The sequence below is a fragment of the Mycteria americana genome, chromosome 7, assembly GCF_035582795.1.
Source record: "Mycteria americana isolate JAX WOST 10 ecotype Jacksonville Zoo and Gardens chromosome 7, USCA_MyAme_1.0, whole genome shotgun sequence".
Lineage (NCBI taxonomy): Eukaryota > Metazoa > Chordata > Aves > Ciconiiformes > Ciconiidae > Mycteria > Mycteria americana.
In genome coordinates, this window is record NC_134371.1 from 56,516,861 (window position 1) to 56,543,263 (window position 26,403).

Below are 26,403 nucleotides of genomic sequence, written 5' to 3' on the forward strand. Positions count from 1 at the left end.
CAAATCCGTCATTGTCTACAAACCTGGCTGGTGCCCACATATAAGGAAGAAAAACAGGAAGGATTGGTGGAAATATTTGGAGGATGATAGCAACTGTGTACATAATCTTACAGTAAGCAAAGAGGTTAAAAAAAGAAAGATGAAGATTAGAACAGTAAAAATATTCTCCATCTGTCAAATTTTTATATTGCTTCACAGTATGAAGCTGTCAACAAGAGAACTACTTGAGTCTAGAATATTTGTTTTGATATGAGCACCTCTTACTGTAACTGAACTAAAAATCTTATCTTACTCTTCTGATCGATTGTTAAATAGCTTGAATTTCCCACAGAAAACCAGTAGAAATAAACACTGCCCTTACTGTAGAGGAGGTGGCTGCCATTATGACCAATAGCAGACATTCCTGGAAAATTGGTTTGTTGTGAATTGTAACAATTCTGACAACAGCCTTTCTTTTTATTTTTGTAATTACACAGAGGCATGTCAGATATGACAATGGCTTAGATTCTGATTGTACCTTGTTGCTAATTTAGTGACTTGTACTAAAAATGAGTGTTGTATAGTTTGTGCTAAAATTTCAGTAATTTAATTGCTTTTTCTTAATATTCTAGCGTACGTATTTGTTTCATTGTAAAAGATCTAGAATTTTAATACTTCTGTTCTAGCTTGCCTGTAACAGTATTTAATTATTCCAGACTTCTGAATTGCAGTTTTTTGTTTTGTTCTGTTGTAGGAGACAAAACACTGTCTAACTGTCAACCTTACTACGCTCCGTGTTTGGTGTTATGCCTGTAGTAAGGAAGTATTCCTGGATAGAAAATTAGGATCTCATTCTCCACTACCAAATGCAAGACTGTCTCACCAAGCACAAGAAAATAGCGTGCAGGTATTTTTTAACCCAATGAAACAAAGGCAGCTGTAGCTTTGCAGTAAACATTGTGTCTTCTTTCAAGTGAGAGACAGACTTTTCCTCCTTTCTGGTGGCTGAACTTTCTATTAATTTCTCTCTATTTTTATAAAATTTATTTAAAAAGACAGTGCCCAGCTTCTATCTTCTGTCTCTGTGTACTGCATGCTTCCTAAGAATGCTTTTTTCATCTTACTGTCTAATTGTTTGTAATCTACAATAAACTGTGAAGTACAGAAAAAGCACAGGGTTAAATTTAAGGTTGCAAGATTGGAATAGTTCACCTGTGCTTCCCCGTTCTGTCAGATCTTGAAAATGTTATTTTAAAAACTTATTACAGTAATTGCTGGCTAACTTACAGGGAGTGGCAGAATGCCTTAATATGTGTTTATGGACACTTGCCTGAGATACAAATTCATTCATAGAAGTACGGTGCTTTTAGAGAAATATGTGCTAATCGTTAACCTTATTCAGCTAGTAATATAAGACACTTAAAGGGATTCCTATAATTTAGTTTCTGAGGTTTAAACATGTCTAGTTTTCAGTTTTCATAAATGACTGAAAAGGTCTTAATTTTTGTATATGTATGTGTGTGGGAAAATTTTTCTGGTGATGTGGTATACACACAAGCACTCGTGAATAGTTAAGAATTTAGCTACTATGCAAGAATTTACTAAGAAGGCAGTAGTAACCTGTGTATATTCTGTATATGTGTGTAATTTTGGTGTAGAATGACAAATACATTGTGTTAGATTCATGTGGAAAAATATGTATCAAACTAGAAATCAGGAGAATGCTAATAGTGTTCTATGGCAGTTAGGATTGCCAAGGAGTATAAATATGCCAAGGAGAAAAATACGGCCCGTATCTGGGAAGTTGGTATTAGCCGAGTAAAACACAGGCTTAAGATTGTAGTGTTTTATACGATTATGGCATCAAAGACAAGACTTTATAAAAGTGCTTAGCTGTTCCTAGCTCCACATTTATTAACAATTGACATAGTAGATGAAGAGTAAGATAATGAATAAAGCGTTAGCTAGTATTGGAGACAAGTTGGAGGAAAAAAATGAGCAAAGCAGACATTATATATAGAATTTTGAAATATGCTATTTGCTTGTCTTGTTCTTCTGCAATTTCAACAAGGTTTGTTTAGGTTTGGTTTGTTATCTTCTGGTTACATTAGTCTTCACTGGCATCTGATAATATGTTTTCTAGATAAGTCTTGTCTTGGAGAAAGTTGTGCTGCAATTTCTTAAGTATAATTGGCATAATGCATGTATCTGAAAAAAAGGTGTTATCTCTTTATTGCATATTTAATGTACTTGTATAAAAATGACAGGTAAGTCAGGTAAAACTGACACAAGTACAAATACAGTATTTCTAAAATTGTTTTGCTTGCTTGAGGCATAGAGCTACGGAAGATACACCATGATGCACAGGTTGGACAGAAAGATGGGTAGTTTTTCAATATATGTAGAGAGGAAATATGCTTTAATATTTTCACTTCAAAGTTCAGTATTCAATATGAATGTAATCTGATCATTTTCTCATAAAATGCCAGCAGCCCAATTGGAATAGTACCATTGGAGTATTTTTTTTAAATTGCTGTTGTCCAGAAGTTCTGGTGACTTGATATAAAGCTGGGTTCAGACTTCTGAAGTTCTATTCTATTACACTTAACGTGTTTTAATCTTCCGAGGAAATGTGTGTAATATACTGAAAAATCAGTAGAACTTACAAAGTCTGTCAAACACTTTGTTTAGAACTTTTATTTATATGCTCACAGAAAGAGCTTGTCATGCAATAAATGTCTGCCTGGCTAATACCCTGTTTCTCTACTTGTACATTTTGCTTCCAACAGTTTAATTTGTCTTCCTTAAATGTAGTGAGCCATCTGGTGGCATATCAAAAACATATACACTTACTTTTATGTGATGACTACTGTGTTAGCTTTTCAGTGCTGGCTTACTGTTTGTTATCAAAGGGAAAGAAATACTATGGCTCGCTTTGTTTTGATTCTTCAGCTGTTATCATAAAATCATGCAATGTTGTCACTGCTAATCTGAAAACAAAAACGTGGGGTTTTTTTCTTAGTAAACTTTTATCAGGGTAGCTGTGGAATCCTATTATTCTTGCTTTATGTGCAGTGAGATTTCAAAATGCATTCACATAATTTTCAGTTCCTAGATTTGTTGGTGAACTTATATGTAAGCTCAATTAAGAGAAAAATTAATAAATACAAGTAAATATACTTTTTTCTTTTTCCTTATAAGGATTTTAAAATACCTAGTAATCCCACACTGAAGATTCCGCTAGCAGCTGTATTTGATGACTTAGATATAGAAGTGGAAGAAGATGAGTTAAAAACTAGAGGTAATAAAAGCAAAATCCAACGCTTTATTGCCCTTTATTGCATGTGTATGTCTCCAAGTCTGTTCTCCAGCTATATACTAGTTCTTGTTTAAGTGGAACTGTTTCTTATTCTGCTCCAGCTAAGATCTTTATTTTTAGTTTCACCTTTATTGCAGCAATCTTTACTTACTTTCAGAGCAGAGGCTGTGGTGATAAATGTAGTGCACCCATGCAAGCAGCAACAAAAATAAGAAAGCACATTGGAGTAATGTTTAGTGTAGCTGGTGTTCTAGCCACTCTGGTAAAAGTAGTTTTTTATAAAATCTGTTCTAATGTTTTCTCCTGTCCTAAAAGGTTCCTGATTTGAATGCTTTTCTGCATTTTGAGTAACCCTTTTCTGAGCCTGTACTATCCCAGTATGGGTTTTTGGGTTTTTTTGTCTTCTCCTTTTTAGTAATGGATTTCATTAGGATTTCATTCATACATACAAAAGGTTACCCCACCCTAATATTAAACTATTGTAAAGATGAAAATGAGAGTGCATGACACCCCAAACAGTAAAGCCTTAATTTCTCATTTCATACGAGAATATAATTATTATTATTTCTTACAAGTTTTAAATTGGTATTGGTCGTTTTAAAAAGGGTATGTGTATTTGTTAGTAATGAAAATATTTCTAACTACCATTTTCTCGGAAAACAATCTGACCAGCAGATTGTTAAGTTACTGTTTTTGAGATGCCAATGCATATGTCAAGGCAGTTTGTTTTCCATCAGTGATGATAAAAGAGTTATTGTAATTTATGGATCTAATTTCTTCTTTACTCATCTACTACCAGCTTTCCCTCTTCTAAGTCTGCTGGCGTCGGCCAAAAAAGCTACTTCGCCCCTTCTGTTGTCTGGCACAGTCTTTCTGGATATGTCACCACCCCACTAATTTGCCATCTGCCCTTAAATCATTAAACCATGTGTTTTATTTCCAGTTACTTTCTCCTACCAATGTGTGTATTTGTGTATCTTCTTGTCCTATTAATATTTTTGGGAATGTAACTTGCATAGAACTAATATACAAGTAGAATTGCATTCAAGTTCCCAGTAATATTGATGTGACTGTGTTAATACATTTCTCAAATTTAAAGGAAAAAATCTTCAACTCCATTTTAACTTTGTTCTTAAAATTTCTTTTTAAATGCTTTTGATGAAGCAAACATTAGAATATATCTTTGCAAGAAAAGAAATCTATTCAAAAACTTGACTTGCAACACTGCAGGCTGGAAAACTGCAGTGAGAGTATCTTCTTGATATATCTTCTGTTGTTAAAAAAATTAAAAAAAAAAAAAAATTAAAAATCCTGTGACTGTTCTTACTTTCCAATTTCAGTGAGAATTACCGTCCTTTTTGTAGCAGAAATCGGAAAGGCAGAATGCAGGTTCAGATGTGGGAAGAAGGACTATATTTCCATACAGACAGATAGAAAAACCTTTTAAAACTTAAAAATGAAGTTCTGTGTATTAGAAAATTCAACTGAAGTAACCAAACTATTTTTGAGATGTAAAAGGATTTTCTTAGTAAGTTTTATTTTTCCTCCACAGACTAAAATGATTGGGGTAGTTCCTATACTTCAAGGGTTGCACAGAGCCAACAGTGTTAATTGCTGAATATTTTAAGTTTTCCAGTCTTATTGATTCTTTGCTTATAAATGTTACTGTTTTCTCACACAAAAGCAACTTTATTTTGAAATTAATTACTTCATTAATTTAACACTTTAGTAGCTATGAATAGCAAGTGTTTCAGATTAATTTTTTTAAATTGAGATCATATGATAATTATAACTTGTTTAAATAGCCTCATTTAGAGAGCATTTTTCATGACTTCATAATCACTGAAAGAATATATGTTAATTGCAACTTTTATGTGTGTGGAAAAACTGTATGTGGGTATCGGTAAAGAAAGTAAACAATCTGGGCTTGAAAATAAATTCTGTGGGGAAGTCTAAAATGAGCAGTCTGTGTATAAAAATAAGGGTATATAATTGGTATAGAAAAAGACTGATCGTAGGTAATAATTCTGATTCTGGGATAATCACATGCTGAGTAGGTTTTGAATGTTTAGCATAATCTGACTACTAGCATGAACATGAGAGAAGAATGAAATCTTTCTTGAGAAGCTTTTGGTAATATGATTAACTGTTACGAACGCAGCATAGCAACAATTTAACTGAACAGGTAAATCATTAAGTTCAAGTAAAACTTAAATATTGTAAGCATATTTTAAATTACAATCTGCAGCTGTCATAAAACATCAAAAGTTAGTAAGATGAAATACAATCTACTTGTCTGAAGTGTTTTAGTCAGCCAAAATCAAAACACTTAATTACTTCTGCTAGTTCGATTAGTATTCCTTTAGGAGTCCTATGTTTCTTTTATTTACAACTCTGCATTATAATTGGCATCAGAAGTGTTACATGAGTATTTTAATTAGTAGATATTTTCTCCGAAGTATTTTCCTTAATATGTCCTGTATTGGATTAACAGACTTGCTGAATATTCGTTTTGTTTTTCAGGTCTAACAGGATTAAAAAATATTGGAAACACTTGTTACATGAATGCAGCTTTACAAGCTCTTTCCAACTGGTAAGGAAAGTGGTTGTAAGTGTAATTTTATATTTGCTTATACATGAATTTTCTCAAGAGCTGCACTACCATGGAAGAAGATGTGTATTTGTTAAATCTCGATCTTATATACTGCAAACAGTTGTGTCACTGATAGGAAAAAAAAGTATTATGGTATACGGGCTGCTCAGCTTTTACCCTGTTTCATTCTAATTCTTCGCTGTCCTGAATAAAAATACATGCAGTTCTAGAAATTAGAGGAAAATCTGATAAAAGCTATTAAATTTGTGGGTTGGTTTTTTTTCTGCTACAGAAGAAATCAAAGGAAATGCATAAGAATAAACCCTAATTAAAAAAGAGAGACATGTTAAGATCAAAAGGTCCAAATTCAGTCCTTACAAACAATGCGTCTGGGCCATTCTATGCTAAATCATCCTAGGAGTGGCTAGCATACAAAATCATCTCATCCCATGGGGATACCAGACAAGGAGAAATCTACAAAAGCTGAAGAGATAAAAACACTATCCAACTCTGAAGTTTCTTGCACTCAAAATGGTTAGGTGGGGACAGTACTTGAGCATATATCATATATGCTTACTGTATGCATCTGCTTTTGGCTGCAATCCAAGAGAGGCTACAGGGCTAAGTAGACCTCACTGAGATCCTTTGTTAAGGGAGAGGAGAACTGAGGCAAATCTCTCTAGAAGGTAAAGAAGTGGACAAGGCATCTAATCATGAGGAAATTATTCTGTTGAGAAATGCCAAATTTTGCAAGTATGCTGGGATATCTCCTTTCTTGGATAAAAATAGGTCCAATCTGTATGAGGGATTGTGACTTCAAAAGGGATGTGAAGGGAGAGAAGTGAGAGAGCATGTGAGTTGGCAACACTGCATGAAGTAAAGAGATAAATAATCATTTAAGTATAAATTATGTACCTACAAACATCATGTGGCACTATTGGATTCTAGAGAAAAGAAGATTTGTGTAAGATTCTATTTATGGACTAGGCTTATGGTGATTGTTGTGTAGTGGTACTTGTGTACTTCTGTGATGGCTAGTAGAATTGCCTTGAACTTGAATCCCATTAGACAATTCTGATGCTTTGACAAATGTCAGAATACGTTTGAGGAGCAATGTTGCTGTACTGCTGAAGTTGTCATACTAAGAAATGTTTGGTTGCAACATTTAAGGATGTAGGAAATGGAATTGTTCGATTACATAATAGTATTACACTTTTTAAAAAATATATATAATCTTGTATGAAATGCAGATTTCCTCTTGTATTTTAACAACCTGAAAAAAATACTATTTTCTTCCTTTTAATCAGCCCACCTTTAACGCACTTTTTTCTTGACTGTGGAGGCTTAGCCCAAACAGATAAGAAACCGGCAATTTGTAAAAGTTACCTCAAGCTGATGACAGAACTCTGGCACAAAAGCAGGTATTGCATCATTTTGGTGATGAAATGATTATAAATAAACTCCAGAGTCATGAAGGATGTATTTATCTGTCCTAGGTTTCTAATTTTTATTTTGTGTGTATCACAGAATTACTCTTATAAATTAAGGAAGGAAAGACTAACTTGCAGGATTTAAACAGTCCTTATAACCTGTTCTTTTCCATATGTACCAAAGATAGGACAAATAATTGATGTAAATTGTAGTAAGGAAGATCTGACAAGAAATAGATGATAAACATGCTACAAAGTAGCATTAAGATTTTAAAAATAAGTTTATATCTGCCAGAGATACATCTAAAATGTTTAACTACTTTATTCTCTCTGTCCACTTCATTCTGTATCAATGTTTTATCAATTTCTCTTAGTTCTGTATATGGAAATTCTGTTATCTCTGTGTAAGAAAATACTTCAAAATATAAGTACAAAGGTAAAGAAACAGTAATTGTGCATTGTGCCACGACTATGCCTGATTTTTTCATCTGATTCTCTGACAAGAAATGTGACATAAGTCCTGATACAGTCTCTATTTCTGTTGGATGACAGATTTAAAAAAATGTATTGTTAATTATTCAATGCCAATATTATGTTTGGTTAAGATTAATATTATTGGTGTTAGACGTGTTACAGTTCAGTTGCAGTTAAAATTACGATCCCGGTAAAGATAGAAAATTCCACTTAAATGTTTGCTTTTTTATGTATATTTATATATTTGAAACTTTTTTTTCTTTAGGCCTGGTTCTGTTGTTCCTACTGGTTTATTTCAAGGAATTAAAACTGTTAATCCAACGTTTCGAGGCTACTCTCAACAGGTAAAACCTTCTGATGTCTTCTGAATCTGCCGAAGCCATAAAGTTATCTTATTTTTAAATTTAATGCTTAAGATACCACACTTCCTATATTTGTTTAAAGCAAATGCAACATAAACTTTAGTTTATATGCTTCAAATGTAGATCATCTGAAACCAAACCATCAACAGTTAAGTCGTGTTTTATGTTTGTTTATATCACATTCTTGAAAGGCCTTCAACTTCTCAGAATAACTCCTTTTCCCTTTTTTCAGGAAAATTAAAATAATTATTATCTAAAACTTTTCCTTTGTGTGAAATAATGCTGCTAATATTTGAGCAATCCCAGAAAACAAAATGAAGGTGTTCAAAAATAACGAAGAATATAATAGTTTTTTAAATATTCATTTACCAGTTATGTTTTTTTAAAAATTAAATAGACAGTATCCAATTTTCATTTATTATCTTGGAAAAAACCCCCACTGCTGTGTATTTCGTAAGCAGTATTGTGGGAACTGTAAATTGGTAACTTGTTAAAGAGGCATGGATTATTACACAGTAAAGGCATTCAGTTGATCCTTCATACAGTATCTTGCTGCATTCATACAGTTTGCAGTACTTTATTAAAAGCTTTTGGGCTAGAGGAAAAATTTAAACCCTGTAATTAGAAAAGCTGACTAATATCTTCCAGGAATCTGCTGTTATTCAAAGGAATTTTGCTGTTTCAGTTAGCATGTTTCATATTTGTGGAGTGGAGGATTAGAACACATGTTTTAATGTTCAAATGCTGCATGTAGCTGTAAAGTAAATGTTTAAATAGTAATCTCAATGTTTTTTAATTTACTCATTAATTTCTTAAGAGCCACATGAATTTCTGGAAAAGTAGAAAATCAATCTTGATAACCAAAAAAAAACTATATGGAAACTTGGTTCTCCCAGCTTTGAACAGTGATGAGATGATGTTGTTTGTTTGGGATTTTTTTTTCCATGCAGAGCAACACTTAATGAGAACCTTTTTAGGTTCTGCCTGGATCACACTTCAGTTGTATGTTTAGTAGGTTTCATGGCAACAATTAAAACAAAGCAGGTCTTTCATGATCAACACTCTCCTATTGCCCAGTCTCACAAGTTGGGCAGCCAATTGGGCAGCCACGTCCAATATTCAGGGAGAAAAAGGAGTTATTTTGGTCAATGGAGAATGTTTATCAGTTAATCTGTGTCTCAAGGTTTGAGTCTTTTTTTTTTTTTTTTTTTTTTTTTTTGTAAAAGCATTACCAGCAAATAGGCATATTAGATTTTTTTCATTACTCAAACCCAAAACTCAAATCTGATAGTTGTAGTTTTTAAGAAAAAGAATGTTTTCTAGTCAGCAGTTGTGAGCTTAATAAGTAATTGCTATGATGGATGGGAATGTTGAGCAGCAAAAATTATTATGAACAACAAAAATACAAAAAGGAAAATAGAAGCAGTAGTAGTTGCCAAGAAGAGGCTATTGTTTTCTCCCATGCTTGCTTTATTAGATGTTCTCTATTGCCAGGAACCAAGCTGCTGCATGGATTGTTGAAATTTGATGGCTTTTAAGAGATTTCCAAACACGGATTAGACTTGTAGTAATACTTGACAGCTCTTTGTGGAAACACTGATAGTTGAGGAATCTTGTCCAGGCTTGAGAAGAAGAATTAAGATCTTGTTGACAGTATGATGCAATTGGAAAGACAGGCTAAGTACCTCATAATACTTTTTAATAAAGTACTTCCATGCCCAGTGAAAGCAAGGCTCTGATTGCTTTGCTGAAGATACTACATAAGGTTTTAAAAAAACTGTCCCTAAAACATTCCATTACCAGCAAAGCTGGAGTCTGACCATACCGTTGGTAGTTGCTTGAGTTACATTTATCATTCGTGTAAGCTATGGCAGTATTTTTGTTGAAGTTGTTGAAATAAGCTTTTTGGGGAATTGAAGTGTTTTGGAGGAAACTTGTATGATAAGATTACTTGTGACTTGCAAGAAATGGATGCAGGAAACAAATATGTGGTCTGGAAATGAAATTTCTTTTGAACATTAGACCTGGGACAGAGGAATTTACCTTACTCTTCTTTAACAGCCAGCTGTAGCTTTCGTTTTAGTGATCTATGTCTTTTCCTGATATGACTTTAATATCTTCCAAATAAAATGGAATAATATTGTAAAACTTGTTTAAAATCCTAGGATGCACAAGAATTTTTGCGTTGTCTAATGGATTTGCTTCATGAAGAACTTAAAGAACCAGTTGTAGAACTGGAAGATGCCCAGCCTATGAGTGTTGAAGAGAGTATGGAAGAAGAAAAGAGCCAGTCCGATGTAGGCTTTCAGCCCTGTGAATCCTGTGGTACCTGTGATAAACCAGAAAATGACGCTGTTTTCAAACCTGTCTTAGAGGATCCTGCAGAGACAACCATGCTAATTCAGGATGATGATAACAACTCGATCACATCCAAAGACTGGCAGAAAGAAAAAATATCAAGCAACAAGCTTAAACGAGCAAATTCTATGGAAGACTTGGAAAAAGACCCAAACACTGCTTCAGAGACCACTGAATTTTTAAATAATCAAGGAACTGTCAAAGTACAGATACACAGCAGATTCTCAGGTAATACACTACTAATGTGCAAATAGTCAAATTCTTAGCCAGAATATCTGTGTGAGTGGAAATGAGTTGTAGAATACAGTAGAGAGGTATAGGTCAAATAGGGTGGGTGGATTTACTTGTAAACAATGCACCTTCTTAGTTTATTTTTTTAGTTTAGGTGTTCTGAATGCAATTTGAATTCCTTTGAAAAGCTAAAGAGTTGTACTGGGTAAGGTTTCAGATAAGAGTGGTGTTTTTTGGTTTTGTTCTTAACTTAAAGGTATGTGAATTGAAATGATGCTTCATTCCTAAATGTCCAGTTACCTGACAGTGTGGTTAAATAAATTCTATAACTATCGTGTCTGTTCATTCTGCAGTACATTTTTTGGTAGAATTTATGAAATAATGCAAATATGAATTGCAGAGTACATCAATGATGTCCACATGAGTGAGATACCTGCAGCCCAAACCCCATCACTGAATGAAGGGATGAACACATGCTTATCAAACAGTCCTCCAAAATCATTCTTGTCATGCTCTTCACTGGCACCAGTCCACAAAAAAGGTATAGGCCCTTTATTTTGTCCCTCCTAGTACTGAATTGCTCTGTATTACAGTTTTCATTTTGTTGTGTCTTGTGTAGCAACGCAGTGTTGTTCTTAGGGGTTTTTTTTATCCCCTATCCCCAGTGGGGAGAGGGAGCATTATATAAGCTGGACATATAATAAGACTCCCTTTACTTCTGTAAAATTCTTATTCTTTTGAAGAATGAATAGTATTTGCCTCTGCTTTGGGAGGATGGAATAATATTTTTTAGACAACTTTCTCAATTGCATGGGTTTGGAGAGAGGGAAAATGTAGGAGAAGTTAGTACCCACAGAAAGGTAATGCTTTTCAGAGAACATGCCCATTGGTTCTTCAGCAGAAGTTCAATAAGTCAACATTTTAGTTTATTAAGGTTTAAGGAGCCATTTGTACCTATACTGTAGGTAGACTTGTAAATGCTAGCTGCTTCCTGGTTGTTACTGTCTTTCCGGTGTAGAGTATTTCTTTTGGCACTTTCCACACTATTATGTGTTGATCAGCATTCAGAGTGTTTAGAATTTTATTGCCTTTAGAAACAAGACAGTGCAGCTTTAGGGCACAAGGAACAATATATGATCCCCCCCCCCCCCCCCCCTTATTTGTCTAACAGTACACTATTTTAATAAAAGCTTGTCTTTTGGAACATGCTTTTAAGGCTAGTATTAAACCAAACCAAAAACCTCCCGAACAGCTTTAATATTGTGATCCTCTTTCATTCAACAGGCTGTCCAGGATAAGTTCTGAAAATGTTCATGTTATCCTTTTAATGCTTTAGCATTGATGTTGAATGACAATGATTTAATGGACTTAAATCATTGACCTCCTTGGTTCATTTGTTCAGCAGTTTTGACACTGCATCTGTACTACTGTCTCCAGTTTTGGCTTCGCCATTACAGGAAGGTTTTACAAACTGAAGTGAGTCTGTCAGAAGAGGTACTAGGTGACTGGAGCCTATCGTATACCAGGAGAGGCTGAGAGAGCTGGGATTGTTCAGCCTGGAGAAGGAAAGGCTAAAGGGGAACTGTTGCTGTCATCAGCATTATGGGTGGTTAGAGAGAAGGCAGAGCCAGACTGCTCTTGAAGCCATGCATCAAATAGAAATGGAAGCAAGTTGCAGAAAGGAAGACTTCTATTAGATAGAAGGAAAAAAAGTCTTTCAATTGAGTGGTTGAATACTGGAACAGAGGCGGGAGCCCAGAGGTACCCTGAGTTTCTTGGAGAGGGATATTCCAAAATTCAGCTAGAGCTGCTTTGAACAGAGACTGTACCAGATGATATCCAAAGGTCTCTTCCAATCTAGACTACTGATTTTTGTCATTTCCTAATAATTTAACTCTTGGTCATCTTTATTGAATAATGATACAACAGATATGTATGCAGTAGAACTGACTAGAGGAGTAGTGTGGCAGCCATTTGCAAGCTGTCCTGGTTTCAGCTGAGATAGAGTTCATTTTCTTTATAGTGGCTGGTATGGGGCTATGTTTTGGATTTGTGCTGAAGACAGTGTTGATAATACAGAGATGTTTTAGTTGTTGCTGCACTAGTCAAGGACTTTTCAGCTTCCCGTGCTCTGCCAGGTGCAGAAGAAGCTGGGAGGGGACACAGCCAGGGATAGTTGGTCCAAACTGACCAAAGGGCTATTCCATACCACATGACGTCATGCTCAGTATATAAAGCTGGGGAAGAAGAAGGAAGGGGGGGACATTCGGAGTGATGGCATTTGTCTTCCCAAGTAACCATTACACGTGATGGAGCCCTGCTTTCCTGGAGACGGCTGAACACCTGCCTGCCCATGGGAAGTAGTGAATGAATTCCTTGCTTTGCTTTGCTTGCGTGCGCAGCTTTTGCTTTCCCTATTAAACTGTTTTTATCTCAACCCTCAAGTTTTCTTACTTTTGCTCTTCCGATTCTCTCCCCCATCCCACCGAGGGGGAGTGAGCGAGCGGCTGAGTGGTGCTCAGTTGCTGGCTGGGGCTAAACCACGACACAAGCTCACAAGGTGGTGGTGGGTTTTTTTTGGGGGGTGGGGGTGGGGGTGGGGGGGGTGTTGCCTTTTTTTTTTTAATTCCCCATAATGCTAGGGGAATTCCCTAGTGTGCTAGGACTTCTGTGTGGGAGCTAATACCTAATTACAACACACCTATTCCCTTCTTCTCTTCCATTTCCCCCTTGCTGAAAGCATGTGGTGTCTGTTGGGTGCTACAACTTTAAGATGCCCCTGCTTGTCAGTGTCTTCCATTCCTTCCTGCTGTTTGTTAGTGTGGAAAACACAGCACATCCTCCACACCACTGATAAACAAAGACTGTAGAACCATCTTAAAGCAGCTTAGTGGCAAAATAAATGATTGAAAGGAACCTTAAGAGAATTCTGGGCAAAAGGCTGTATGGGCAGTTTGTGTCCATGATAAATAAAATATATCTGATGCATTGTGGAAAAGAGGGTTTTTCAGATTACTTCTAATGGCTGTTCTTTCTGCTGGAGATACTTTTGAATTCAGACTTTTCTATTTTTTTTAGACATCTTTCTAGGTATGGGGTGGTACAGAGACAATATGTAATACTGCTGGACAGTAAAGAGACAAGAGTGCTTGCTTATGGGCAAACTCTTTATGTGCAAAGGAGCCTTGGGAGGTTGTGTTCTATGTGAAAGATTTATTGGAGTAATTCAGTTTCCTTTTCACTGTAATTATTTCCATGTTTCACTGCCTATCTTGTTACTGGCTGTCAGCATTTTGGCATAGTTTGCCTTTGACTCCTACAAGACTTTTGAGTGGTCTCTTGGGTAATGTACTGACTCCAGAAGAGGTTTTGTGGTCTTCATTTTAGCCTACCATTCCAGTAATCTACAGAGCCCAAGAGACTGCTCTGCTGTGTTTACCTAATTAGTAGTGGATTTAGGTGGGGAGCACATGTTATTGGCTTGGAGTTTTACTTTTTTTTTTTTTTTTTTTTAATAAACTGTTGTTAGGCTGGACTCTAGTAGTAAATTTAGTCTACTTCAACCCACTGTCATCAGTGTTGCGATACAATAAGCTTGTGTATGAGCTCTTTAGCCCAACATGGTTAAAACTTCCTGGAAAGATGTGATCAAATTAAATGTCAGATAAAATTTGCCTTTTTAAGTTTATACCTTGGGGGATTCCTGCTAAGATGAATTTTGTAGCAGTAGGCTGTAGATTTCAAGACCAACAGCTTGAGTTTTACTTAAACAGAGGCAAAGTATTCTGGTGTTTGTCCCCCATAAACTGCTTGAGGAACCTACATGAATTGCCTGGTACTAGCAGTAATCTGGTTATGTAATTTCTAAGAAATACTTAGTAAATAGAAAACAGGGCTTGGCTCATAATTTAATCCTAAATATGTGTGATCTCTAATTATATTATGCAAAGTTGAAGGAAATCAGAATCCACTGTATCTTGATTTAATTTCATCATTTTATTTTTGTCATTTTATAGTTTCAACTGTATCATCACCAAAAAGGAAGAAGCGCAAGAAGTACAGGAGTGTTATCTCTGATATATTTGATGGGACTATAATAAGCTCAGTACAGTGCTTGACTTGTGATCGGGTGAGTAAGGAGGGGAAGTTCTAGCTTTTAATGTGTTTTTTCCCCAATACAAATACTTATGTCATTTTCTGGTAACTTTATTCTTTTGTGGCAGACTTCCTCAGAAGGTTAGGTTGTTTCATACTTGTTCACTCAAATAGTAATAGCAGCTACTACCAGCACTTTGTGTTTAGACTAGCTTGCTTTCATTGAGCTGGATATTTGCTCAGAGCTGAAAAATAACATTTTGAGAGTTGGTTTACAGCAAGGATGGAGAAAGAGACTTGTTCCTCAACTTCACTTAGGTATGATTAGTTTCTAGTAATGTTCTGACTATCTTAATGCATACCTGCTACTGTCGTAAGTTCTCAGGTACATAATGTTACAAAGAAAAGTAAAAGATGGTAGTCCAATCATACTGCTATCACAGTCTTATCAGGTAGATTGAGGCTAAGAAAATTCATGTCTTTCAAAAAATCCAGGTAAAGACACTTACTTTTATAGGTTATATGAATCATTAACTGCTTTCTGAAGTTGTCCTCTACTGCAAGATGTGGTGCAATATAGGAATAGTTGATTTTTTTTCTCTACTGTTTGCTCATAGGATACTTAGAATGGCACACGTGATCATTTTTAAAAAGTCAATTATCTAAACCTGTCTAGTGGACCACTTCAGTTTCAAAGCAATAGTATCAAATATTGGATATCCAAATCTTTGCACTGGGGACAAGTTTCTCTATATAAAGTTTAAACCTAAGCCTCATGCAGTTGCATGCCCTTACTGCTTCCCTTGTTTTAGATCTAAGAATACAAGACCTCAGGGTAATCTAGTGAGCCAGTTCAAAAAACAAATAAGAATTTTTGAAGTTTGCTTGATGTCTTACTCTGTGACTATGTGATCACTTAATCCAGCATGGGAGAAAGAAAATGCACAGCCGGGTCTTTTTTGCAGGGGGTCCAGTTACATCAGGTCAAGATAATGTCAAAGTAAAATACTGTCAAAACAATGGGCTGAAGCTTTTTGAAACTAGCTTGTATAACAGGAGCCCGAGGCACAAATCATAGTGCTTTGTATGACTAGTAGGAAGACAACTAATTAATAAAGACTTAAAAAAAAAAGTTTCAGTGATAACAATGTGCAAGTTCACTCTAAAATGTTGGTTTTTTTCTCTTTTTTGGAAAATTAATTATAAATAAGGAGATGTAAGAATTCATTTGCTACCTAGTGGAATTTTCAACTATGCAGTGACTTAGTAGTTACTGGTGAACTTTACAGAATTCAATTTAATTGCTGTTTCTCGACAAGCTTAACTCTATTTTGTTTCTTTTGTTTTCTTTTTTAGCTGTCTGTAACTCTGGAGACCTTTCAGGATCTGTCCTTGCCTATTCCAGGTAAGGAAGATCTTGCTAAACTCCATTCTGCAAGTCATCAGACATCTCTAGTCAAGGCAGGGTCATGTGGAGAAGCGTATGCCCCCCAGGGATGGATAGCTTTTTTAATGGAATATTTCAAAAGGTAAATAATACTTACCTTGTTTTATAGATTTATCTATTTTGAATTACAGTTTCTGCTCTTCTGGCAGAACATTTGTTGGTTTTCTCTCTTTTCTGTCAATGATGTTTCAGGTTTGTTGTCTCATGTGTTCCTAGCTGGTTTTGGGGTCCAGTTGTAACCTTACAAGATTGTCTTGCTGCCTTTTTCGCCAGAGATGAGCTCAAGGGTAAGAGGTTAATTCAATGAACATGTTTCTTCTTGTTTTTTTTTCCTCCTATCACAATAAGATGATTAATATCTTCTTAGCTTCACGCAATTAAGCAAAGGCCACCTGTTAGACTAATACAGTCATTCCTTGCTCTTATGGGATCATTCATTTCAAAAAGGTAAGCTTCTCGCTCAACTGAATATTTGAGGCAAGAAATGCCCCTGAAAGCTGCTTTAGAAATGTCAAGTAAATTTGAATTTGGTTTAATGAAATGGTATCAACTGAACGTTCATAAAAATTTCGAAACGCACTATATTAATATTCATTCTCATAACCTTAATTTGGACTTAGTAAATTATTTCCCTTTTAAATTATATAGCATCATCTCTTCAGATTATGCATACTGCATCATAGTTGAAAGCATAAAACCCAAGAACCTTTCTATTTAGTTGCTATGTCAGCACTCTTACAACTGTTAAATATTGAATGCAAGCTAAAGATAAATTCCCTTGAAACTTTTATATATCAAATGTATGTGCTTGAAGGATAACTACTTGGATTTAGAGAATAATGGCTGTTTTTGTTCTCCCTGATATTTGCAGGTGATAACATGTACAGCTGTGGAAGGTGTAAAAAGTAAGCTGGCTTTTACCTTTGTTTGTTTTAACTTGTCTTAATTTGAGTGCTTTAATGCTTCTGTTAGTCAAAGCATTTATTTCTGTTGGGTATGTCGCAGTACTATTAATCTTTTGATACTACCTTGTGTTCTGGCTGTCAGAAACTTAGTATTACAAAGGTGCAGGAGTCAGGAAGCACTGACTCACCGTACAGTATTGCAAACCAAATGTGCTTAATTCTTTTCCATGTTACTTACAATTTTAGACCTTTCTAAATTGTTTTTGATTAATAAAATAAAAGCTTTTAGCCCTCTATATTACTAGCAGGTTCACTTCAGTGTGTTAAAAATAAATAAATATACTATGGCTTTAAATATTAAAGAACCAAGAAACAGAAGTGGTCTGAAGGCTGCTCAAAGCCCTTTATGGAAAAGCAGTGTTACTCCTTGCTATATAACTGGTGATCTGCTGTAGGTAATTTCTAAAATAAACTTAGTTGTTTTCTTTTTTCTCTTTTGCTGAATAATCAGCTTTCATGAAGCTTAAAGTTCTTTTCTTTATGCTAAGAGAAACTGTTAGCTAGATGGAGCTTGATTATCTGTACTTGCTGCTTTGAATTTTTCAGTAGTACAGATTGTCTTTTCTCAAGTGTCATTGTTTGTATCATGTTGGCTACTCCATGTCTAGTCTACATTCCCGAAATATTTTGGGTTTACTAATGTAATGTTCAGCTTAGACTTTTGCTGATCTAGCACAATAAAATAAAACCTTTTCAGAACTAAGTATTGGTTGTTTTGTTGTTTGTTTGTTTGTTTGTTTTTTTCCTTTGCTTAGGTTAAGAAATGGAGTGAAATTCTGCAAAGTGCAAAAATTTCCTGAGGTACTGTTACTACATGCACTTTAAAGCACTTTTTCTGCATGATTAGGAATGTGGTAAGACTAATGAGCTGCATGGAGTAAATTGTGTTTATAATGTTATATGATGAAAGTGTATCTTCATATTGGCATTTGTTTTAAGAATGTGAGCAACGTTTGATTATTTAACCTGTAAGAAAGTGAACCTTGTACATGAAAAGTAAAGTTAGAAGAATGGGGTTTTTCTTTGTTGTTACTGTCAGCCTGCAGAACTTATTTATACTGTAGATCATAGAATTAAATACCACAGCCAGACTGGAAATCTTTTCTATAAGTAATGCTTGTAACTTTACATTTTAAAAGTAATCCAGTCTTACACTTCAAAGCATGAGTTGACAGCTGCAATAATCAGGAAGAATTAATGTCCCTTGTGACAAGACTGTGCAATAGGTGCATTGAGGAAGAGAAAAGGTATGTTGTTCAATGCTGCGTCAGTGTTAGTAACCGTTCAGGACTGTTTGGGGTTTTTGGTTTTTTTTGTTTTGTTTTTTTTTTTGTTTTGTTTTTTTTTTTTTCTTACTGACAATAAGATAAGTCTTCGATAATTACAAATTAATTTCTAACTCCTTGAGCCGCAATTGATTTTAAAAAAAAAAAAAAAAAAATCTGTGGAACACAGAGCTTGTGATAGTTGCCTCAGGCCATAGAGAAAAGTGATCCTTTTGGGATGATAAAGGAAAAGATGGCATGCACAGTGTAGTTATTAAATATCAAATAGTAGCATCTGTTGATCCTTCTTACAGATATTGTGCATTCATCTCAAAAGATTTAGACATGAACTTATGTTTTCCACAAAAATTGGGACCCATGTGTCCTTTCCCTTGGAAGGCCTTGATCTTCAGCCTTTCCTTGCGAAGGACAGTCCAGCTCAAATAGTGACTTATGATCTCCTATCTGTCATCTGCCATCATGGAACTGCCAGCAGTAAGTATGAGGTTGATTGTTTTGTCTTTGCAGTTGATACTCACATCAGCATTTCTGTTTAAGGATGATATCCATATACTGAAGGGTAAATAGACGAGCATTGGTAATTATAATGTGGAGGATAAATGCTGTGGTTTTTACCTCGCACCATAAGATGGCTTGCTCTTAAAGAGTTGGCACATCTTTGAAATTGTACGGCATACCTAAATAAAATTGTAGGTAGAAAAAAATTAACGGATCCTGGAATATTAAGTGAAAAAACTATATGCACTATTGAAAGTGAACAGTATAAATGTACAAATAATGTTACATGCCAGCAGATGACCAGTTGATCAGCTGTTCTACACAGCTGTTGTTTGTCTACAGTTTTGATGCTTTGTATGCCTTACTTTTTTGGAAAGAGTTCACAAAGCACTACAAAGATGCCAGTAATTTTTTTAAAAGATGTTCTCTTGGATGATCGCTGCCAATTTAACCCCAAAACAGGCAGTAACTCCTATTTATGGGTAGTGATGAGTAGCTGAATAAACTTCTTATTGCTATATGTCAAGCTTGTTCCTGCCCAAGTGCTTCCAGTATTTATAAGATTTGGAAAATAGAAGAAAGAAAAGTTTGAAGCCAGAAACTTCATAGATTTTTACAGAAGTTACCCACCCCCTCCTACTCCCCAAACTTGAGGTATCTAAACATTGTTTAGATGAAGTTGTTTCCATTTTTTCTGGATGCTTTTTCATCTTCCATTTAGTGCTTGCTGAATGATACTTCTTGTAATCAGTTTAGTAGATATTTGATTATTTAATTATTGACAGTTGGATATGTATTTAAAAATAGTAATAATTTAAAATATATTATGAATAGTCTTCAAAATACAGTTAAGTATGGTCTTGATATCGTGTAGCTGTTACACAGCTACGCTAATTTCTATTACAAAGCATACAAAGATTTGAACAGAGTTCATTGATTAGGGTAAATAGTTCAGACAGTCTTACTCTAATTTGAATATCATGGTTCAGGAGCGCATTAGACAACAAGCTGTTCGAAGAGTTCAAGAATATGCTGAAAGCAGTGTCCAACTTTCCACTAGCTGATAGAAATTCAGAAAAAAAAAAAAGCTGATCCCGAGTTTGAGAGAGGTTAATATCCAGGTCCTGTCTGCTAATGATTTAATGTTTCTCCCATTTAAGACTTGCTTTTTTTGGACTTATTATGCAATACTTGAAAAGGAAGTAAAATGGGCAGCTCGGGACACTTTTTAATAACTCTTGCTTCTAACACTCTAGGTGGACATTATATAGCTTATTGTCGCAACAATTTAAATAATTTGTGGTACGAATTTGACGACCAGAGTGTCACAGAAGTATCAGAATCCACAGTGCAAAATGCAGAAGCCTATGTTCTTTTCTACAGGTAAGAAATTAAAAGTACAATCATACTCATATTAGTCAGGTATGTAAATAACTTTTTAAGCAGTTGGGCAGCTGTCAGAAATTAGCTGCCTCACAAGAATTATAATGGAAGAATTTGACCAACCAGAAAAGCCTATGCTGGAGAGACACTTAATCCTTCAGTTATGTCCTTAACACTTGTTCTGTCACTGCTAAAACATGTACAGAACTTAAAATGAAAATTAAACTGCATAAATAAAGTATAGTAAGATGACCAGAAAGAGAACTTTAAGCAACTGTTAGAACTGGCCACTAATTACCTTGTTTTCAATTAAAGGAAAGGAATTCTGCACACGGGGAGGTTTTGCACACAGATTCCAACTGTTAGAGCTCTAAAGGGAATTGTGGAAAGTCTTTAGCAGATGGGACCTGGAACAACAGAGTTTTTTACTGTATTGTAATTTAATTTCAGGGAATTTATAGGCTGGTCTTTCCCTGAATGTTGAAATGAAAGGCGAGAAGTCATGTTATTATCATCTTCAGTCTAAGGAATTTTTGTACTTGAAATAATAAAAGCAACTTAACTCAATTTTCAAATTCTAAATTTCTGGTACTAAGATCTAATTTCCACTAAAAGTTGACCACAAAATAGATTGTGTCAGAGTTGCACAAGAAATGAGATGTGTTCTGAGAATGTTTTAACTTTCATTAGGAGCACTCGTACCTGCCACTGTCTGAGCTAAGCCTGTGAATCTGACTCAGTAGGTCTTCTAAAAGGAATATGGAAGTCATGCTGTATTGCCAAGAAAGAACACTGTACCTGATTGTGGGCAAACATATTAATATAAATAATAAAATAATAGCATTCATGAAATCTGGTTTTAAAAAAGAGTATACCCACAAAACACTAAATGGATGTTCTTTCAGGTCATTTTAGGAAGCTAAGTGGAGATATGTATGCATTTTTAAATTACAGCTGGAAAGTGAACTTACCTACTTGGATTTCATTTTCAGACTTTTAAGGTTTTTGTTAAATAACTTTGATCTGAATTTAAACAGGTAATGTATTTTAATTGGGTTCATAGCATTTGGTTTTTTCCTACTCTTTTAGTCTTGTTTTGCTGTACTATAAATAGCCTTGTTGCTATAGCCATTAGCTCTACCTGAAGCTTTTCTATCAGCTATTTCAGTCAACTTTGACTCCGTAAATTAACTGAGGCAGCCCAGCTTTTGTGTGGTGCTGAGTGAAGTTTCAGGTCAGGGTTTTGGAGGATGGAATGAATGGTTCAAACCTGCTTTTGGAGAAGAGAGATTCTACTCAATCTAAAAATAGGAGAGCAGAGATACTTCCAGTTGGACAGCAGCAACAGCCTTAATGAGAAAAGTAGGGGGATACAGGAAAAGTAGGGGAATTACCTGATCTACTTACTGTTCAACCTTATTTCTGAAGGTAAGGAGCATCTGCTCGAGGAGTACAGCTTGCAAAGCTTTAGCTCAGAAGATGCACAGAGGAAATGGGCAGATGGATAGAGCTTTATGTCTTTCTCCTGTGGTAATAATCACCTCTGCAGTATAGTTTGCTGTCTCTGTTGCAGTACAGCTGTTTGTTCTCTCGGGCTGGTAGGTTGAATGGGAACTGTCGGGGGTCTTTGAGTTGTTGAACTAAGCAGGCAAAAGTTTTCTTGTAAGCATGTTAGCACCTGTGCCATGGCTTGTGAGAACTAAGGACAAGCATAGGTTTAACTGAGCAAGTAGTCTTTGCTGCTCTGTACTTTTGCCCACTCTGTACTAACTGTTCTGGCTGTTGTGACACATGGTTTTGCTAACATGACAGTCTAGGTTCCTGCCACACATTTAGATGGTGGCTCTGGCTGTGCGTAAAAGGTGCAAGTTTTTTCACATGCTAAGTCAACTACTTCATGCTAGTAGAACTTTGAAGTATAGACATGGCCCAGGTAATTTACTTGAAAGTGTAGTTTTGTTTTCACAAAGTAAATTATCTGCACTGTACACAAGGATATATATTTGTTTAATGATTTCTATTTTGGTGATAGAAAGAGCAGTGAAGAAGCACAGAGAGAGAGACGGAGGATATCGAGTCTACTGAATATGATGGAACCAAGTCTTCTGCAGTTCTATGTTTCCAGACAGTGGTTAAATAAATTCAAGACTTTTGCAGAGCCAGGACCAATTTCAAATAATGACTTTCTCTGTGTGCATGGAGGTGAGACTTTAACTGAGTATCATGTGAAAAGAATTTGTCTGTTGACTTGTAGCTATACAGGGATGTTATACGTGTTTTAACTAAAGGAATTTGAATATAGTAAGTTCATATTATAACTTCTGTAACTTCTTAGGTAAATTAGAACTGTATCTTCTGAGCAAATTATTTCTCTCATTTTAGTAGCTGACTAGTTGGAAATTATACTGTGTGCAGTTCTCCTAATTTCTTTTTCTTTTCTCTGCACATTTGATTTTGTTTATAAGCTTTCTTGATTCTTAAAGAGGAACAGTTTGGCTTATCTGCTTGCTTCTTAAAGATGTATATTCCCATTTTTAAAAGTCCTGTCACTTTATCGTCATCCTTAATACTTCGGTCTGCCAGTCTAAATCTTTTTCTCAGCTACGTGCTAGAAGCAACAAGAAGGTTTGAAAGCTGTAGAACAAGAAATTGATCTGATGCAGAGTATCCAGTGCATAGCAGTGTGAAAATAGAGTAGTAATTCTGTATATTTTGTATAGGAGCATAAAAATTTTACTTTGTGCTAAGTGTTAATAAAAATGAGAGAATTACATTAAGCTAAACATATTTGGGGAAATATCCTTATTTGAGTGCTAACATTCCAAGAAATCATTACTATGTGGTGTTCTTATACCTATTTTCTAATAAAAAATACAGCTGTATTAGATTAGCAGTTAGAGGTGCTGCCCCTGTTGCTGAACCAAACTTTTAACATAGGAATATTGTGCCCCTGTAGCAATTTGCAGAGTGTGGCTTTCCTTTTGCAGAGTTACAGCAGGTGACTCCTGTTGCATGAGTGCCCAAACTACTAGATTTTCCCTATTCAAAGGAATTCCTGCATAGCACATTGCTGCTTACCATGTGCTTCAACTCAACACTTCTAATTCTGCAAGCCCCTCTATTTCTGCCTCCCTCAAAATTTCACTACTTTCAAGCATTCATGTTGTTTGAAGTAATTCAAAAAGTTCTACAGCAAATAAGTGAATTTTGAATTGACAGTTTGCTAATGTGTTTGCATGCATAAACAAAATATTTAATCACTCTTTAACATTTTAATTGTATACCTTAAGAAGCATTTTGCAGTCAGTATTTAAAAGGATTCTAGTCCTTTAATTTTAATCTTTCATGTAGTTTGCTTCTGCTTTTTATAAACTTTTCAGCCTCGTAACAGACTAAAATTGGAGTGGTTTCTTTTAAATACAGTAATAAATTATACTGTGGTAAAACTTGTTTCTCATGATTTTTCTGAATTCATTGAAAGGTTGTGGTTTTTTCGCTGGGGTTTTTTTTGTTTTTTTTTTTTTTGAGACCTCTAACATAGTCTCCCGCCCCAATAAAATCTGCAAGTGTGTCTCTCTTTTTTTTTTCTTTTTTTTTTTTTTCTTTCTTTCCCCCTGGTGCTTCTGCAGGTGTTCCTCCACACAAAGCTAACTTCATAGAGGACCTAGTTGTAATGCTACCTCAAAATATATGGGATAATCTGTATAGCAGGTAAGTTTTGTACTGGAACTGGAAAAAATCCAGTGATATGGTTTGAGAGCAAACATTTGCCAAGCAGCATCATCAGCCTTCAGAATTAGTGGCTCAGAAAAAAATATATATACTCTAGGCACAAAGCTAAGTGAAGGGATTGCAAACAGCCAATTTATATAATTTGCTTGTGCAAAGTAATGCTAGAAGCCTACATAAGTAGTGTGTTACTGGGATAATACTTGAGTATTAAACCAATGAACATGTACGGTATGTAAAAAATGACATGAAGTAGGTCAGCAAAAGTACACTTAGCAAGAGGTATTTTGAAAGAGCTCTCTGTATCAGCTTCCTGTTCTCTTGTTGGCTGGAGACAGCTTTTCTTTTATGTTGGCTTTGAATCCATAGCCTCAGCTGCCAGTACTCCTTCAAAATAACTTGTATCTAAGCGTTCTGTATAACTACTCCACACTTTTTAATGTGAGTCAGGTTTAAGTGCTTGCTTATAAAGGAGGGATTCTTACAAGATGTGTCTCCTTTTAAAGTAACAAAAAGCTGTGGAAGAGCTTTGCTGATGACCTTAAGGACTCTGTATTGCACTTGCATTAAATATTTTTAGCTGTTAATTTCCTGCCACCTAAGCATTATAGCTAAAGAGTTAGGTTTCTTTTGTTTTAAAGTTTCAATGGACACAAGTGAAAAATAGAAACAATACTATTTCCAGCTTATTTCCACTTTCCTAGATGTACTGAATTTTTCTTCCAACCGACAGAGGCATTATCCATTTTCTGTATGCAGAAATATTTGTTAAATCTGAAGCAAAATGTTTTTAAACTTCTCATTAATTTCCCTTCTTTGTAAACTTTTTTAACAAGATGTCAAACTTCATTTGATAGAAGGGTAGAAGTCCCAGAGATGATAGGGTCCTCCAGATTTGGAGAGTAATCTACTAGGTAGAAAAGAGGTATGAATTATTGCTAAATATTTGTCTGTTCTGTCTGGCTTCCTGACTGGTGCATGCATCCTTCAACAAAGAGTAGCTCTGAAGCAACCATGTTTTGCTTTTTGTCTTGCTGTTATCTGGGAATTATGGGAGAGTACCGTGGCTGCAGTGGGTGAGAATTTGGGGTGAGGAAGCTGACTATGGTGGAAGCTGACTTTTAGTGACATAGTATTAAGGAAAACGATATATTTGTCTAGGATGCCAATTGCCAATCCATGTCCCAAACACATTTATTTTGCTGCTCACGTGGTGCTACTCCAAATTCCAAATACTTTGGGATAAGAGTTGCTTTGAGATAATATAGTATAATCCATACTTGGCCTATTTCAGTTAAAAACTTGTGAACTGATCAGTGCAGTCTAAAAACAAAGTGTCATCTTGAGAGGTGCAATTTAAGTGGTAGGTGACCATTTTATGAAATGTATGTCTTTGTTAAGTTGGGATGATTGAGTATATACCAAAAAACTTGTATGTACAAGTGCTGTTGTACTGAAATAATCCTTTAATGTTCGGTTAAAATAGAACACTTCTGTATTGGGGGAAAAAAAATTAGCATCCCAAATTATTGTTATGGACTCAAACATACATGTCTATAAGGGGGAAAAAAAGCAATGCCTTCCATAGCAGATTTTTGTTTAATTTTATTCACTAAGTAAACATAGTTATTTTTCACTCTTGCTTAAGAACTTTTATATTTTGAACTTTAATTCATGTTGCTATACTTAAAAGCACTCTAATGTAAGATTTTTGGAATAAAATCTGGGGTGTTGGAAGAGAACACAGCTCTGTCAAAAATAAGTATTCAACTAGGAAGTAGAACCTGGAATATCCTTATCTCAATGTGTATTTTAACCTGACATTTCTGTTGTAGGAAATGCATCTCTTTAGGCTGCGAAGTTGTTCAAGAGTATTTTCTTTATCTTGTAGTTTTCAGGCTAGCAAATGCTGCCCATGTTCATAATGATACATATATATATGTGCGCGTGTGTGTGTGTGTGTGTGTATATATATATATACACACACATCTCCTGTGCTTCTCAGTAACAGTGCCCCTGACGACTTCCATGTATGCAGTTTCACGCAAGGAAAATATGGAGGGGAGGGTCATGGAGAGTAACTTTTTAAGAACAAAACAATAAACAAGTTTAGAGGCTGGTGTCAGGGAGGTAGCAGACTGATGAAGAGCCTGCAATGGAATGGGGGAACATGGTTAAGATAGAACTGGCTGGAACACTTCCATAAGCTGTTTCTTAGAGGCCTTTAATAAAGTCACACATGGTGTCTATATAA

At 35.3% G+C, this 26,403-nt stretch overlaps 1 protein-coding gene across 8 annotated transcripts in view; it reads left to right on the forward strand.

Moving 5' to 3' along the window:
* The window catches only part of USP33 (ubiquitin specific peptidase 33), a 44,779-nt gene that overhangs the window by 11,465 nt on the left and 6,911 nt on the right, over positions 1 to 26,403 (forward strand). For 6 of the 8 annotated variants that reach the window (XR_012776609.1, XM_075508545.1, XM_075508540.1 and 3 more), the window contains exons 6-21: positions 734 to 886; positions 3,181 to 3,280; positions 5,822 to 5,891; positions 7,199 to 7,312; positions 8,061 to 8,139; positions 10,323 to 10,743; positions 11,147 to 11,287; positions 14,763 to 14,875; positions 16,198 to 16,370; positions 16,481 to 16,575; positions 17,160 to 17,193; positions 18,009 to 18,054; positions 18,833 to 19,013; positions 20,294 to 20,420; positions 22,453 to 22,622; positions 24,050 to 24,131. Coding sequence is in view for 7 of the 8 variants with exons in the window: in XM_075508545.1 (XP_075364660.1) it covers positions 734 to 886; positions 3,181 to 3,280; positions 5,822 to 5,891; positions 7,199 to 7,312; positions 8,061 to 8,139; positions 10,323 to 10,743; positions 11,147 to 11,287; positions 14,763 to 14,875; positions 16,198 to 16,370; positions 16,481 to 16,575; positions 17,160 to 17,193; positions 18,009 to 18,054; positions 18,833 to 19,013; positions 20,294 to 20,420; positions 22,453 to 22,622; positions 24,050 to 24,131 (2,099 nt within the window). In the remaining variant the exon portion in view is untranslated. The remainder of the gene's footprint in view (positions 1 to 733; positions 887 to 3,180; positions 3,281 to 5,821; positions 5,892 to 7,198; positions 7,313 to 8,060; positions 8,140 to 10,322; positions 10,744 to 11,146; positions 11,288 to 14,762; positions 14,876 to 16,197; positions 16,371 to 16,480; positions 16,576 to 17,159; positions 17,194 to 18,008; positions 18,055 to 18,832; positions 19,014 to 20,293; positions 20,421 to 22,452; positions 22,623 to 24,049; positions 24,132 to 26,403) is intronic. The other 2 variants (XM_075508546.1, XM_075508541.1) reach the window with 1 other exon arrangement.